The sequence below is a fragment of the Melopsittacus undulatus genome, chromosome 1, assembly GCF_012275295.1.
Source record: "Melopsittacus undulatus isolate bMelUnd1 chromosome 1, bMelUnd1.mat.Z, whole genome shotgun sequence".
In the NCBI taxonomy this organism is placed as follows: domain Eukaryota; kingdom Metazoa; phylum Chordata; class Aves; order Psittaciformes; family Psittaculidae; genus Melopsittacus; species Melopsittacus undulatus.
In genome coordinates, this window is record NC_047527.1 from 151,204,170 (window position 1) to 151,218,694 (window position 14,525).

Genomic DNA, 14,525 nt, shown 5'->3' on the forward strand with positions numbered 1-14,525 from the left:
AGTGCTACAACACTGACAATCTCTCCAGCTGCCTCTTCTTTCCCTCCCTCTTTCTCCTCCCCTAGGAAAAAGAAGCAGAGAATAGATTATCTTTTCTTCTAGACATTTAATTTCATGTCAATGGAACATTTCCTGCCCTGACAATGTTTCCACACACTGGGCTGACTTCCCTGAGGACAGCAGAACAAAACACATTCTGACCACAGGGAAAGGCTCCAGTCCCAGCAGCAGGATCACATCCAGGAGCAGCAGTCCATCTCCTTTCAGTGCATGCCAGACCCTCCTTGGGCAAGCAGGGGTGTTTTGTATGTGGCAACCACTTAGATGTTGAAAAGGGGATTCAAAGAAATTCAGGACAAAGCCAAAGGGTGGTAGACAGGAACAGGTATCTCCCCTGCAGATTCACAGTGTGAGCCCTCTAATCAGACCTCGCTCAGCTGAAGCACAGGAGATGGAAACAATTTCTGCAGCCAACCCTTCTGCGAGCACTTTGGGGTATGTGCTGGACCCTATTTGCCCAAACTGGCAAAAGGATGGCCTTTCACTGGTGCTGCTGAGCATACCTATTAGTGGATATGTCCCTCTTTTCAGAGGTTTCACTGCTGTGGTGTAGCTGTTGGAGTGAGGCTGTATCCAGGGCTTCCCCACAAGGGTTGTGAGCCTGTAGTGTGAGTGTAGCATAAACATGCAGCCTTCTTTGCAAAGTCTTTCACTTCTCTAGTTCTCACTGGAGTCTAAAGGGCACCTTCCCCCTGCTGCTGCCCCAGCACTGCTTGCAAGCCCTTCCAGTGGGGAGGCAGAAGATGCTTTCTGCAGCTCACAGGATTTCCTGCCAGAGGCAGCTACCCTCCTCCATTGCAGCAGCAACACCAGGAGCGCTGAGCTGGACCTGACCTCAGCTTCTCCTCACAGCCCAGCTGCTTTGAGCTGCTGCTGCCTTCCTGTGCAAAGGAAGTAGGTGAGACCCACATCTAGAGGCTGCATAGGACCTGCCCTGTGCTGCTGTGGGTAGCCAGCATCGTTAAGACCTCAGAGCTCCTCTCCTTCCTGAAGGGGCAAGCCTGGGAGGAGTCTGCTGCCCTGTCAGTGTCTGTGAGGGTGCTGAGAGCACAGGAGAGCAGGAGGCATGTTCCTGCATCTGTGCAAGCTTGAGGGTAGTGACAAATTTTAGGGTCATCCCAAGAACTGGGAGAACAAGAAGGACCCCGCTGCTGAGGCTAGACCATCATGGAATCAAAGACCGGTTGGGTTGGGAAAGACCTTAAGATCACCTAGTTCCATCCCCCCTGTGGATGGACCCCATGTCTGTTCACCCCCTTGCATAAAAAGTACCCACCACAGTTGTTATATTTATATTGGTCCTGCTCATATCTGCTACTTAGCTTCATATCCTGATCTTGCTTTTCCTTTTGCTGAGATGATGCAGGTTAAAGAGGATTCAAGATGATGCTGGCACATTAAATAGTCTTGTTTTGGCTTCGCCATGTCATCTTAAAATAGAGACTAGGGTAACTGTTAGCCACATTCAAGCTTCAATCTAGCATACATACTTGTTTTCTTTTGATTTATTGGTGTTATTCACAACAGAGGGTCTCTGTTAGAAAGATGGATGGAGTCTTTGATGCCACCTATAATGCTCTGTATGTTTAGTTGGACAGGCCTTGACAGGCTGAAGCATTGCAGTGGCATCAGTGGGGCTCATCTTGCACAACTGTCACTTGTTGCACTGTGAAAACCTGTGCAGCACTTGAAGAGAGCAAAAGGGTATGTTTAAGGACAACCCTACCGAACTACACCAAGGAAGTGCTCGCTTAGTGTTGCTAGACCCCTTGGGAAAGAGTGTGAAGTGGGACCTGGTGGATTCTTCCACATCTTTCAGCTCTGCGCTGCAGAACTTCCACTTTAGCACAAAGAATGGCAGTGTCAGTGTCTGGATCCAGAATGGCATGAAACTTGAATCTGGCTTTTTCTGGCATTATGCTGAAGCCTCCTTCCCAAGGCAACATGGAGACAACACTAATTAAATCCTTAGCAGAATCTCTGGCTTTCAAGTCACTTGTTCAAGCCTCTGCATGCAGTCTGGGGATGAGGATGGGAGCTTCTGACTTGATCCCAGTCAGCAGCACAAGTCCATTTCTGCTGTGGTAACATCCAGCTACGCCTGCAGGTCAGAACCAGCCAAAGGTTTAACAAGGGAGTAAAAGAAATGTTAACAAAGAGTATTTGTGTCCTGCACCTCTCTTGGCTGAAAGAAGCTCCTGCACAGGAATAGGCCTGTATTATCATGTACAAAACTGCCCCCCCTCCACCCCAGTAATTGTATTGTAATCCTGTTTTATTTTCACCCTCTTGAAAACACTGATTATATACCATTATATACCAGTTATGAAGCACCATGGAGATTATGAACTGTCCCAGGACAGGATCCAGAAAGGTTCACAACAGAAAATAATACAAACCAAAACCCCCATAACTTTAAGTATTCTGTTTAGATGTAAAAACCAGTTTAGGAAATTAAAAGAGGACCAGATCCTTAGTCTGAATATGTCAATTTTAACTGTAACATGTGGGCTGGCGTGCATTTTGGGTTAATACTTGTACCTCAAAGGCAGCAGGTAATGTTGAGCACAGCAAAGCTGCTGCTGTAGCTGCACCAGCCTTAATGCACATGTGTGCTGCTGCATACCTGTGTGCTTCTGCACATTTCAAACACATCACTTGGGTCTGTCAGCCTTATTAGAGTCCTTAAGATCACTCCTTTAAACAATCATTTAAATGTGTTTTTACTGTGCCTTCAAAGCAAATGTAAACTGCCATGGTTAAAGTCAGAATTAGTTCTGAGAACAAAGCATATCCTTCAGAGCTCAGGCACCTAACCAGTCCCACCCAGCACAGCAGAAACATGCCAAAGCACACCAGCTAAAGGAGCTTTTCCAAAACTACAGGTATCTCCCTGCCAGTTTCCCAGTCAATGCCAATGTATTGGGTTTGTGTGGGTTTTATAGCAAGGGCACTGCAGGGGTGGCTTCCATGAGAAGACACCAGGAGCTGCTCACATGTTGGAAGTAGCCAGTTCCAGCTGACCCCAAGATGGACCCATCAGTGGCTACAGCAGCACGTCTGTGATAACATGTTCAGAAAGGGTAAAATCCAGTGTGCAGCAGCAGCTAGAAGAGAGGAATGAATAACAAGGACAGAGAGACAGCTCCTGCAGACACCACTGTCAGTGCAGGAGGAGGCAGGAGGTGCAGAGCAGAGATCCTCATGCAACCCGTGGTACAGAGACAGGCTGTCACCGGTGGTCGCCCAATGTGAGCTAGGGAAAGAAGCACCAGGAGGATGGAGTTGGGCTGATCCTCTCCATGTGTTAACAGGCAGAGTCAGTAAATGACACATAACACAGTCACTGCCTGGAGAAGGGAACTGCATAAGGCAACAGAGGGTCCCTAATGGAGAGCTTTTGATGGCCTATGTGTTATTTTCTCAGAGTATATTCTCTGTTTGTTAAGGGGCTGCCATGTGGCCAAGCAAGCAGACCAGTGGTCTGTGCCTGTGGCTACTGCTGAGTCCAGGACCTTGTTTCTAACAACACCCATGGTAGCTGCAGTGTGTTGGGATAAGCTGGCCTGCCCACAGCAAGCTGGTTCCCAGAAAAGCAGCTCCGGGAAGCCGCTGTGTGCTCCTCCCAGCCTCCTTCTGCTCCTCTGATAAGGAATGGAGCTCAGGCCTGCGGGCTGAGGGCTGGTGCCAGTCTGCAAGTGCCCCACTGCTGTGAAGGTCCCTTCCAACCCCAACCATTCCATGATCCTGTGACTCGATGCTCTGGAAGCTCCCCCCTCTGCTGCAAGCCCAGGAGGTGGAAGACCAAGTGGACACCCAGGTGGTAAGGCAGCGCCAGGGACAACATGGGATTTATGAATTGGGATCTCCACAGCAAGGCAGCTGTGAGGGAAGGCCACGCATTATAAACCACCCTGCTCCCGCTACCTGCACCTCACAGAGCCTGCTGGGACGCAAGTGCTGGTTATTCGAACAGCCAAAGAAGGTGACAACAGTTAAAGACGTGACAAGAACACAGCTCAGTGCTATGGGGCGGCGAATGGCAGCGGTGCTCGGCCAACGGGCTACAACACCTCAGGCACCACCGGCCGGTGGGGGGGGTATGAGGGACAAGGGTTAGGGTCAGGCGCATGCGCTCCCCGCCCCCCGGGTGGGCTGCTCTGATTGGCCAGCGGCGGCGTGCGTCAGTGCGTCCCTGCGCGCTCAATGGCTGCGGGGCGGAGCTGGGATGCCGCGGCGAGAGGCTGAGGTATGGCTGAGGTGTCGGTAACGGGCCCGGGCTCCCCTCAGGGAGAGGTGTGAGGGGAGCGGGCCTTGGGGGTCAATGTGGGTCCAATGTGGGTCCAATGTGGGTCCATGCACCGCGGCCGTGGGGCCGGAGAGGGGTTTCATCCGCGTCCGAGTGCCCGCGGTTGAAGGCGGCCGTGAGTGTGCACCTCAGAAAGCACCGTGAAGCAAGCCCCTGTTCTGCCGTTCGTCATTAGCCAAGCACCATTGTGTGGTGGATATCGGTCTTTAAGCGCGCCTATAAGAAAGATGGGAAGAGGTTTTAGCAGGGCCTGTTGTGACAGGATGAGGGGTGATGGTTTTAAACTAAAAACAGGGAGATTCAGGCTGGATGTGAGGAAGGAATTCTGTACAGTGAGGGTGGTAAAACACTGGCACAGGTTGCCCAGAGAGGTGATGGATGAACCATCCCTGCAGACATTCCAGGCCAGGCTGGATGTGGTTCTGGGCAACCTGATCTGGTTGCAGATGTCCCTGCTCATTGCAGGGGTTGGACTGGATGAGCTTTGAAGGCCCCGTCCAACCCAAACCATTGTCAAACAGAGGAGATTTAGCTTGGATGTAAGGCAGAAGTTCTTCCCTGTGAGGGTGCTGAGGCGCTGACACAGGGTGCCCAGAGAAGCTGTGGCTGCGCCATCCCTGGCAGTGTTCAAGGCCAGGCTGGACAGAGCTTGGAGCAACCTGGTCTGGTGTGAAGCATTTGTGTCCATGGCAGGGGGGTGGAATTGGATTATCTTAATGTCCTTTCCAACAGAAACCATTCTATGATTCTATGGGAGGTTTGAAATGTCAGGAGGTGGCAGTGAGTGTGGATGGGGAAACTGTACCTTAGCTAAGCAGGTCACACTGTGCTTGGATGTGTTTGGGCCAGGCTTAGGTTGTGGGCAGCTTTAAGGGAGAGCTCCTTCTAGGATTCTAGGACATTCAGAAAACTCTTTTCAACCACCGAATTGCAAGGACATTATGGAACAATCTCCCAGGAAAAGCAGAGGGACCAAATACCACAAGTAAAGCTTAGACTCTGAAAAGGTTTCCTGTGCCATGTCCGTAGCATCTGTGGTTGGCACATCTTGCTTTCCTTTAGCAAGCATAATACCAGCTGCTCTACTTCCTCTGGTGCCATTCTTAATTAAGTGGTTCTTTTCTACCTCTTCCAGATGCATCCAGTCCTAAAGGCCTTTGTGTGTGGCTCCATCAGTGGGACTTGCTCCACACTCCTCTTCCAACCCCTGGACCTGCTGAAAACTCGCCTGCAAACTCTGCAGCCTGCTGTGAATGGGTAAGAGAGCGGGGATGTTTGTGCACAGGGGCTGTGGGGTGCTCCACCATAGGCTTCTACTTTGTTTTCTGTCTGGGGCTTGGAGTTCATAGGGCTTTAACTTGGATACTGAGAGGCTTTCTGAAATAGGAGCTATGTTTTTATAACATGAAGGATTGATAATTTGCTCCAGAAGAGAGAAAATGGCAGCTCTTGTGAGCATTTTGTAACATGAGGTTACATTTAATAACATGTAACCTCACCATTTGTCTGTTCTCACTGGAGAGACCAGTGTTTGCTGGAATGGCTGCCTGAAAAATCCTGTTCTGTTATCACATAACATTTCCAGGTGTGCAGCTACTCCCATTTACTTAGTGTAGTCAACCATGACTACATCTGCTGCTGCTAACAAAGGGAGCGAGCAACTAGAAGTGCTAATGAGAGGGACATGTATTACAAATAGTGGGAGAGCAGGAAGGGATGGAGAAGCCCTGGAAAGAATACAAAGAAAAGCAGACTGAATTGAGAAAGAGCACCTCATAGGTGCTGGGGCAATGCACATAGATATGAGTGAAAGGGGGTGGCTGTGGCGCACATCTGCCACAGTGCAGAAGCAGGTCACCTCTGCAGCTCTTGCCTTCCTTTCAGGTCCAGCCGTGCTGGGATGGTAACACTGCTCTTCAGGGTTGTTCGTACTGAGAGTCTTCTGGGGCTCTGGAAAGGAGTCTCTCCAGTAAGTGGCTGTTTTAACTCTGACATCTCAAAATAAGTAGATAAATAAACCTGTTGCTTCATAGGATCCCAGACTGGTTTGGGTTGGAAAGGACTTGAAAGATCATCCAGTTTCTACCCCTTGCCATGGACAGGGACACCTCGCACTAGACTGTGTCACCCAAGGCTCTGTTCAGCCTTGCCTTGAACACTGCCTGGGATGAGGCATTCACCATTTCTCTGAGCACCCTGTGCCAGCGCCTCAGCACCCTCACAGGGAAGAACTTCTGCCTTAGATCTAACCTGAACTTCCCCTGTTTCAGTTTTAATCCATCACCCCTTGTTTATTACTAGCTATGGCTGCCTGGATTTAAATAGCCAGTTCTTATACAATTAGGATTGAAACCATGTGTGCTAGATTAAATCCTATTTTAAGCAGTTATGTTGTGAATTCCATTGATTTGGTCATGGTGGTCCCTGTGGTTTTGGAGTCCCCAGCAGCTGAACACTGATACTTTTGCAAATGTGGGGTGGCAACTGCACCAACTTAATTTTTTGTTTTGGAATATTTTGCTCCTAGAAAACTGAATCAATTGGCTTTCAGTGCCATACATCATAGAATCCCAGACTGGTTTGGGTTGGAAAGGACCTTAAGATCATCCAGTTCCAACCCCCTGCCATGGGTAAATGATTTGTATGTTGTCTTCTTTCCTCAGCATGTTCGCTTCATTTTCTGCCAAGCTTCCTGTCAAGTTTAACAGTCTTTACAATGTTCTGTAGTACATTTTGTCTTATGTATGCTTTTTCTTTCTTTACCTGTGTCTGTTTCCTCTGAAGTCCTTTGCAAGATGTATTCCTGGGGTTGGGATTTACTTCAGCACCTTGTACATGATGAAGCAAAAGTTTCTAGTGGACCGGTCACCCACAGCCCTGGAGTCTGTCCTTCTGGGTGTCACTGCACGTGCAGTTTCTGGGGTTTGCATGTTGCCAGTGACTGTAGTGAAGACCCGATATGAGGTAAGTATGACTTTGCCACACACCTTCCTTGTGATGAGACAGAAATCCCTCTATCTGGAGAAGGTTCCTGCCTCTTGGCTACAGCCAGGGATGTAGTCCTGATTTCATCTGAGCTGTCCCATTGAGCAGGAAATGCCATGCACTGATATTTGGCAAGAGTTGTTAAGATAAAACAGAATTCATCGTGAGATTTTAAAGTTCCATTTGTATAGAATGTTTATGTAGCATTTTTCATGCTTTACCTTCCTGAAGGGTTGTTTTAAAAGTAGGTAAAACCACTTTTTGCCTTGGGCTGTTCTCTGTGCTGCTATCTCAGGCATCACATCGGGTGCATACTATGGGATTTTTTTAGCTGCTATGTCCTCAGGCTGTGTGTAGGGCTCCTTGGCCTGTGTGAGTGACTGACCACTGTCTACCCTTGCAGAGTGGAAAATTTGGCTATGGAAGTGTATATGGAGCTCTGAAGAATATCTATCAGACGGAAGGGGTTCGTGGCATGTTCAGTGGGCTCACCGCAACGCTGCTGCGGGATGCCCCCTTCTCTGGCATCTACCTGATGTTCTACACACAGACCAAAAACCTCACACCTCAGAGTAAGGCTTTTAATACCGGAGGCTGCAATGGAATATGTTTATCTTCTCACCATCTTGCCCTACAGTTTCCTGCTTGCGTGCTCTGCTTGTTGCTCTCTACCTCAGCAGTTAAAATTAGAGTCTTGTAGGGTTTTAGGTGGCACATTCACATTTTGGAGTACTCTAGACTTATAACTCAGAAATGGAAATTGTCCCTAAATTGATTGTCTTTATGCAGACTGGTGCAGAAGGTGGGTTCAGCCCTGGGTTCAGCAGCAGCAGTCTTTTTTAATCCTTCTCAGTAGCTGGTGCAGTGCTGTGGTTTTGACTTTCAGCCTGGGAACCATGCTGATAACACCGATGTTTTTACTTACTGCTCAAATGTTTAGTCTGGCCAAGGACTTTGTGAGTCTCATGCTCTGCCAGGGAGGAGGGGAAGCTGGGAGGAAGCAGACAGGACACCTGACCCAAACTAGCCAAAGAGGTATTCCATAGCACAACACATCATTCCCTGGATGTAAATTGGGAGTTAACCAGGAGGTCGAGATCACTGCTCGGTGGGGCTGGGTATCGATCAGCGGGTGGTGAGCGGTTGTATTCTCTTCCCTTCTTATTTCCCTTATCATTATTATTATTGATGGTAGCAGCAGTGGTTTGTGTCATACCTTGGTTATTGGGCTGCTCTTATCTCAGCCCGTAGGAGTTATATTCTTTTGATTTTCCTCCCTGTCCCTCTGGGAGTGGGAGGGGGAAGAAAGTGGGGGAGTGAGAGGGCCATGTGGTTCTGATTTACAGCCTGAGCTTAAACCACGACAGTGGGTTAGTGAACAGTTGAAAGGATGTCTTGCGTGCTTTCTGCTGCTGGTTATCTTGTATAGTGATCAGTTTCCACTAAACCGGAGCTTCTGTGATGTTAGAACTGACTGGGGCAACACTTGCACAATCTGAGGAACTGGAATTCAGTTCCCCAGCAGGTGAGGCTTTTTACTAGTGCTAGCTTTACACTTGTAGCCACTTTTCCCCTTGAAAGGGTTCTCTACCCTGCATGGATTTTAACTTCCCTTAGACTCCAATGCTGATATAATAATTTGGTAGCTTTTCACTTTGTCAGACAGCATGAGTGTTCCTGGCCTGTTTTGTGTCTGAGTGCATTCCCTTTGCCCTGTTGCAGACGAGCTGGATCCAGTGCTCCTGCCCTTGCTGAATTTTGGCTGTGGGATCTTTGCGGGAATCTTGGCCTCGCTGGCAACGCAGCCTGCGGATGTCATCAAAACACACATGCAGCTATCCCCACACAAGTACCGCAGGACGAGCCAGGCCATTGCCTTCATCTACAAGGTGAGGTGAAGCCCTTCTCCTGTGCCACTCAACCGTGCTTTGTGATCTCCTTTTGCTATTGTAAGAAAGCTGTTGCCTTTTAAAGGAGGTGAACAAATGTGACTGGTATGCTTTTGCAGTCAGGCTAATCACTGTCAGCTTAAGAAGCTGAAGTGGGTCATGCTGTGGGAAACTGAGGCTGAATCTCTTGTTTATGTGCAGAGCTGTTCAGTCATAAGTGGAAGGTACTCTGGTTAATGGTCTGAAAGCAGTCAGAAACTTCAGTCCATTCCTTGCATTTCCTGGTGATTAGAGGGGCCATTGGGATGATGTGCTCCTCTTGAATTTATTACAACACAGTTAATTTGCTCCCTGATTATTTTATCATTCCTCAATCCTCTGTTTTCACAAAGAATTGGAATTGGAGAGCAGGCTCAGAGTACTGGAGCACAAAGGTGGGCGTATTGTAATAAGCATCTCTCCACACAGACCTGCTTCATATTTTCACACTGGTGAATGATTTCACTTCAGTCCTGTCTGCTACGTATTGATTCTTACACTGGTAGTGATGGAAAGCACTTAGCTTATTTCACTGTAACTTCATTTCAGCTTAGCTTAGTATGTATGCTTGAAGCAGCTGTGCTTGGTTTATCAGCGTAGGCACATCTATAGTTACCACACTGGGGCAAAGGGTTTCTTCAGTGTGAAATGCTGGTTTTGGATACAAGCCAGATACAAAACAATTCTTTGCCCTTTGGACACTAAAAGAGATTAATATTCAGGAATGGGATGGAGATGTAGTCAAAGCCTGCCTTTCCCTTCCTACCCTCAGAAGGGCAAGATTTTGGCAGGTTTCCTTTGCTTCCATATTGAACTTTACTCCTTAACTGAAATCTGTTTATTTGTGCATGTATTTTTTTGGTGCATGCTACATTTTTCTCTCATTAGAACTCTCTTTCACTTCAGTACTCACAGATCTGAGTTTTAACAGAGCAGGCAAGTGACTTTTGGAAATATGAAGCTCTAAACCAAAGACAAATCATTTCCTGAAGTGTCTTGAAACTGTTACACCCTCAGCTTCTCTTTGTTGGGCTTGAGTGTGGCTTTCCCCATCCATTGTCTCCATCCTGGCATTCCCTTCTTCACTCACTGCTCTTCCTGCTTTCTTGAGTAGGTCCTGCAGTTGTACAGTGCTACAGGTTCTTCCTCACCATTCAATGCTACTTAAACCTGAGTCTTTCAGTAACCATTCTGGGTCTGAGCTGAAATCTGGCCTGTGCTGTTCTGTGTAATACACAATGAGAAATGAAAACACTAGAGGCAGGTTATGATGGATTGCTGTGTTTTTCTCTCCCGTTGCAGGACTTTGGGGTGGCAGGCTTTTTCCGAGGCGGTGTGCCCCGTGCCCTCAGACGCACTCTCATGGCAGCAATGGCATGGACGGTGTATGAACAGATGATGGAAAAAATGGGCTTGAAATCTTGACTGTCTTGCACAAGAAGTGACCAGCTTCACTCCTGCTGCTGCTTGCTATGATCAACTGGCACTAGGAACTGCCCAGTTCCACAGAGGAATAAGCTTTGCTCAGCCAGGAGGAAGAAAGTCCTTCTGATACAGGGGATTAGGCCTTTTGGCAACTAGAGGAAAGGAAGGATTGGATCTTTGTGTCACTAGATCAGTCCATTCCAGAAGGACTGCACTTGCAGACTGCCATGGGCAATGGCAGGGTTTCCACAGCTTGGTGACTATGCTAAGAAGCCCCTTTTAAAAATAGCTGTGTTCACCACCTTTATTCAATGAGACATTGCTGAGCCAAAAGTATTTGAGGAGAAAACAGTGGTTGAAGAACCTGCCAGCCTGGTCCTTGCTGGTCTGGCCAGTAAGACCGCAATGACCCACTGTGTGATGTAGATCCTCCTTCCTCCTATAGTTTGTTTTCTAGATCCTCCTTCCTCATATGCTTTGTTCTCACAGGGGAGCATTGCAGACCATGGTGGGAGACTGGATATCTCTTACTGTGTATATCACAGGAGCGGGTGGAAGAGAATGAAGTACTGAAGGAAAGCCAGGAACATGGTTTCTGTCATCACTTTGTGCTGTGCATGGTAGTGGAGAAGGTAACTGGTACCTCCTTGCTGTGTCATGTGTTATCATGTAATTGAGCATCTTAACACTCTTGAAATGTGCTTCAGCCTCTACAGCAGTGTTTGCACAGGAATTAAGAAGCATAAGGCACTTTAAAATTGATTGCTACCAAAGTTGTACTTGTTCCCTGAGAAACATTTTTCCTGCTGGTCTTACAATATCAGGAATGCTCAAGTATTACATTTTTTATCCAGTTGTACTAGAGATTTATTTGCTTCCTACAATTCATTTGTTAATCCCTGATCAACACCCTAAGTGTGAGGTGGTCCTTAGGTGTAGCATTTAGGGTCATAGCTCATAGTGCATAAATGTATAATGGAAGTACATATAGATACTGACACTTTAGATTTCCCTTAAAATCTGCTGCTGATTGCATGTGGAATATGTTTGTGTTTGGAAAGAAAAGGCTGGTCTTTTCTGTTTGACGAAGTTTGAAACATGAGTGTTTGGTAAGGAACTTGAATTCTCTTTGGGCTCCACACAGACCCTTTGCAGTTTCCTGGCTTATCATTTTCTCTTGGCAGGAAGTCCACGGTTCAGGATTCCTGAGTTTGAGCTTAGATACATACATTTCCTTTCATCCACTGTGCCTTCTTCCTCATTCCTACTGTGTTAAGGTAGACCTCAGAGTGTGTGCTGTCCAAAATTGGGTACGGCCTGCTCCCCTCTTCACTTGTGCCTCTCTGCTGGCTGCCTGGGTTGGAATTGTTGTGGCTCTGTTGGCATTGCCAAGCTGGGCATGGAAGCATGCATCTTCTTCTGTAGTGTGCCTTGCAGAAAACATAGCTTTGGCTCTTCTAAATATCTAGGGATATTACAAATCACAGAGCAGATGTCTCTAAACATAAAGATATGGCATTGTAGCTGTCCAAACAACCAGTACTACCTATCTGTTTGTAGTCCTGAGTGGAATTTGCACAATCACTGCCTGCCCTGGCAACTTCCTGAGCACGAGTAGAGGGGATGGGGGTTGTAAAAGATGTTCTTTACCAGACTCCTACTTCAAGAAGGTTTGATGACTGATGTGAAAGTTAAGTGTGAGTGAAGTGTAAAGTGGCCGGCTGGAGGCTTGGAAGGTGCTGCCTGTTTTCAGCCTCAGCCCATCCGTGAGGCGGCAGTGGTGCTACACAGTGCAGGAGCCTCCAAGAATGGTGGTGAAGGGTCCTGTGTGCATGTATCTACATGTTAATAGAGCACTGCATGAGATCATTCCCTTTTGTGACTGACAAGCTGTGAGATTCCCTCTGCTGCTTCTCACTGTCGGGCACATGGGCACATAATTGGTCAAATCCTAAGTATGAAGAACTCTTCCTTTCTGTTACTTCCCCTCCTACCCTTAGTGACTTGAACGTGTGAGAGCACATGAGACAGTGGTAACTGCACACCCTGCTGGTAGTTATACTGAGCCAGGTGGTAAACCTTGAACCTCATCAGAAACCTGAAATGCAGGAACACTTCAGTGGCTTTTATGCCCTGTACTCCTGCCTGGTCCAGTTACAAAGGAAGAACTAGGGAATTTATTCCCGTGTGCCAGTGTTTTATGTCCACTGATGTAATTTTTTTAGGTCTAAAGCAGTGTTAGCTTTTGTTTTGGGGAAGTTCCTCCATTCACTTTACTTTGTAGAGAATGCTCTTTGTTGTTGTGGCGGATTGAAAAGTACAGGCTTTTTGGCTTGTGAATTAGCCTGGGCTCCTTTGAGTTTCAGAAATAGACAATCTAAACTGCACCAACCTTTGGTGCTGCAGCTCCCAAAACTTCTGCACATGTGAGCTGGGGAGAGTGAGTTTTGTGGTGCAAGTTTTATTTATTGCTTCTTTTGTCAGGTCTCTTATACCTGGGGGATGGGAAAGACAGGAGTGCTGTTTCATTGTCTCCTGAAAGCTGTATCACATAGGCAGGCACAAGACTAAGGATATCTGATCCTTACCATCCTTCACCCTTTTGCCCTCTTCAAAACCATTTTGTTTCTGAAGTGGTTTTATTGTGTTTCTTAATAGCTATAGCAAGTCAAGAAAAACAAATGTGTGGGCTTGAAGTTTAGGTATATTAGCCCTGGGGTTATGTGCTTCTAATCAACAACAAATGGCCACTGTATAGACTAAATGTGAAGTAAATCAACTAAAAGATCTGGATACAGGTGTTTAATCACATACCTGCATCATGACAGCAATTCAACACTAATGATCCTATCAGATACCCACTTCCAAAGCCATCTTAGCTTGATGCCAGAGAAGGTGGTGTGATCCCTTGTATATGTGACAGGATGCAGTCAGATTCCTCTCAGAATGACCTCAGGTACTGGCAATACCATATTAGTGAACATGCATTGGCTTTGCTTGCCTTCTGCAGCTGTGGCGTAAGAACACAACTGGTTAACATATTGAGGCAGTCAGTATTTGAATCGTAAGGTCACAAGAGAAATAATCTGGTTATTTATGTTTTGGAAACTTCACATTTCCATTCTTCCTGTGTGAGTATTCCCCCTGCACTGTTTAAGCAGAACTGGAGTTTTGGAGCATGGCATAGGTTTGAGTATTGTGTTTATGTGTCTATATAAAATATTTATGTGAGAAGGTGTATTATATATTTCTATTAAAAACTGGTTGTCAAAATGAGCCATGTCATCTCTGCAGCGTTTCATTAAAAACCCCAACCCCCCAAACCAATCAACCCATGAGGAGTGGGATGGAATAGAGTGTCCCAAGAGGAAAGAAAAGGAAGTCTCCCAAGAGAACAGAGCTATTGGATGAGTTCAGAGCACATACATGGCAATGCATATTCTCTTTTTTATGAGGTATGATATATACTGGCTGTGTTAGTGTAATCTAAGTCATCTTTACTTAAATGGAAAGAATACATAACAGTGGGGAATCTTGTCTTTTCCACAGCTTCCTCTGCCTGCCTGCTGTGTGTAAAGCCCAATACTAGCTGGTAAAATACCCACCTTCAGGACAGTGGGGTTTGAGCACTCTATGGGGAGACTGTTTTTAATCTCCTGCCAACCTGCTTTGCTACTCAGGCAGTCTGATCTCAGCAGGGGACAGGACATTGTGCCTGGGGCATAATGCTCTGCTGCAAGGTGATGCTGGACTGCTGGGCTCTCCTCTTGCTGCCACAGTGTGGTCCTGGGATTCATTATCAGGTTGTGCTAAGGAAA

General features: G+C 47.0%; 1 protein-coding gene across 1 annotated transcript; it reads left to right on the forward strand.

Moving 5' to 3' along the window:
- The first annotated feature begins 4,283 nt into the window (after window positions 1-4,283).
- Window positions 4,284-13,965, forward strand: SLC25A38 (solute carrier family 25 member 38). The gene is made up of 7 exons (XM_034069814.1): window positions 4,284-4,309; window positions 5,505-5,626; window positions 6,254-6,338; window positions 7,154-7,333; window positions 7,758-7,926; window positions 9,077-9,243; window positions 10,585-13,965. Exons 1-7 carry the CDS (start codon window positions 4,289-4,291, stop codon window positions 10,705-10,707), a joined length of 867 nt encoding a protein of 288 aa, XP_033925705.1. The 5' UTR covers window positions 4,284-4,288; the 3' UTR covers window positions 10,708-13,965.
- The last annotated feature ends 560 nt before the right edge of the window (window positions 13,966-14,525 follow it).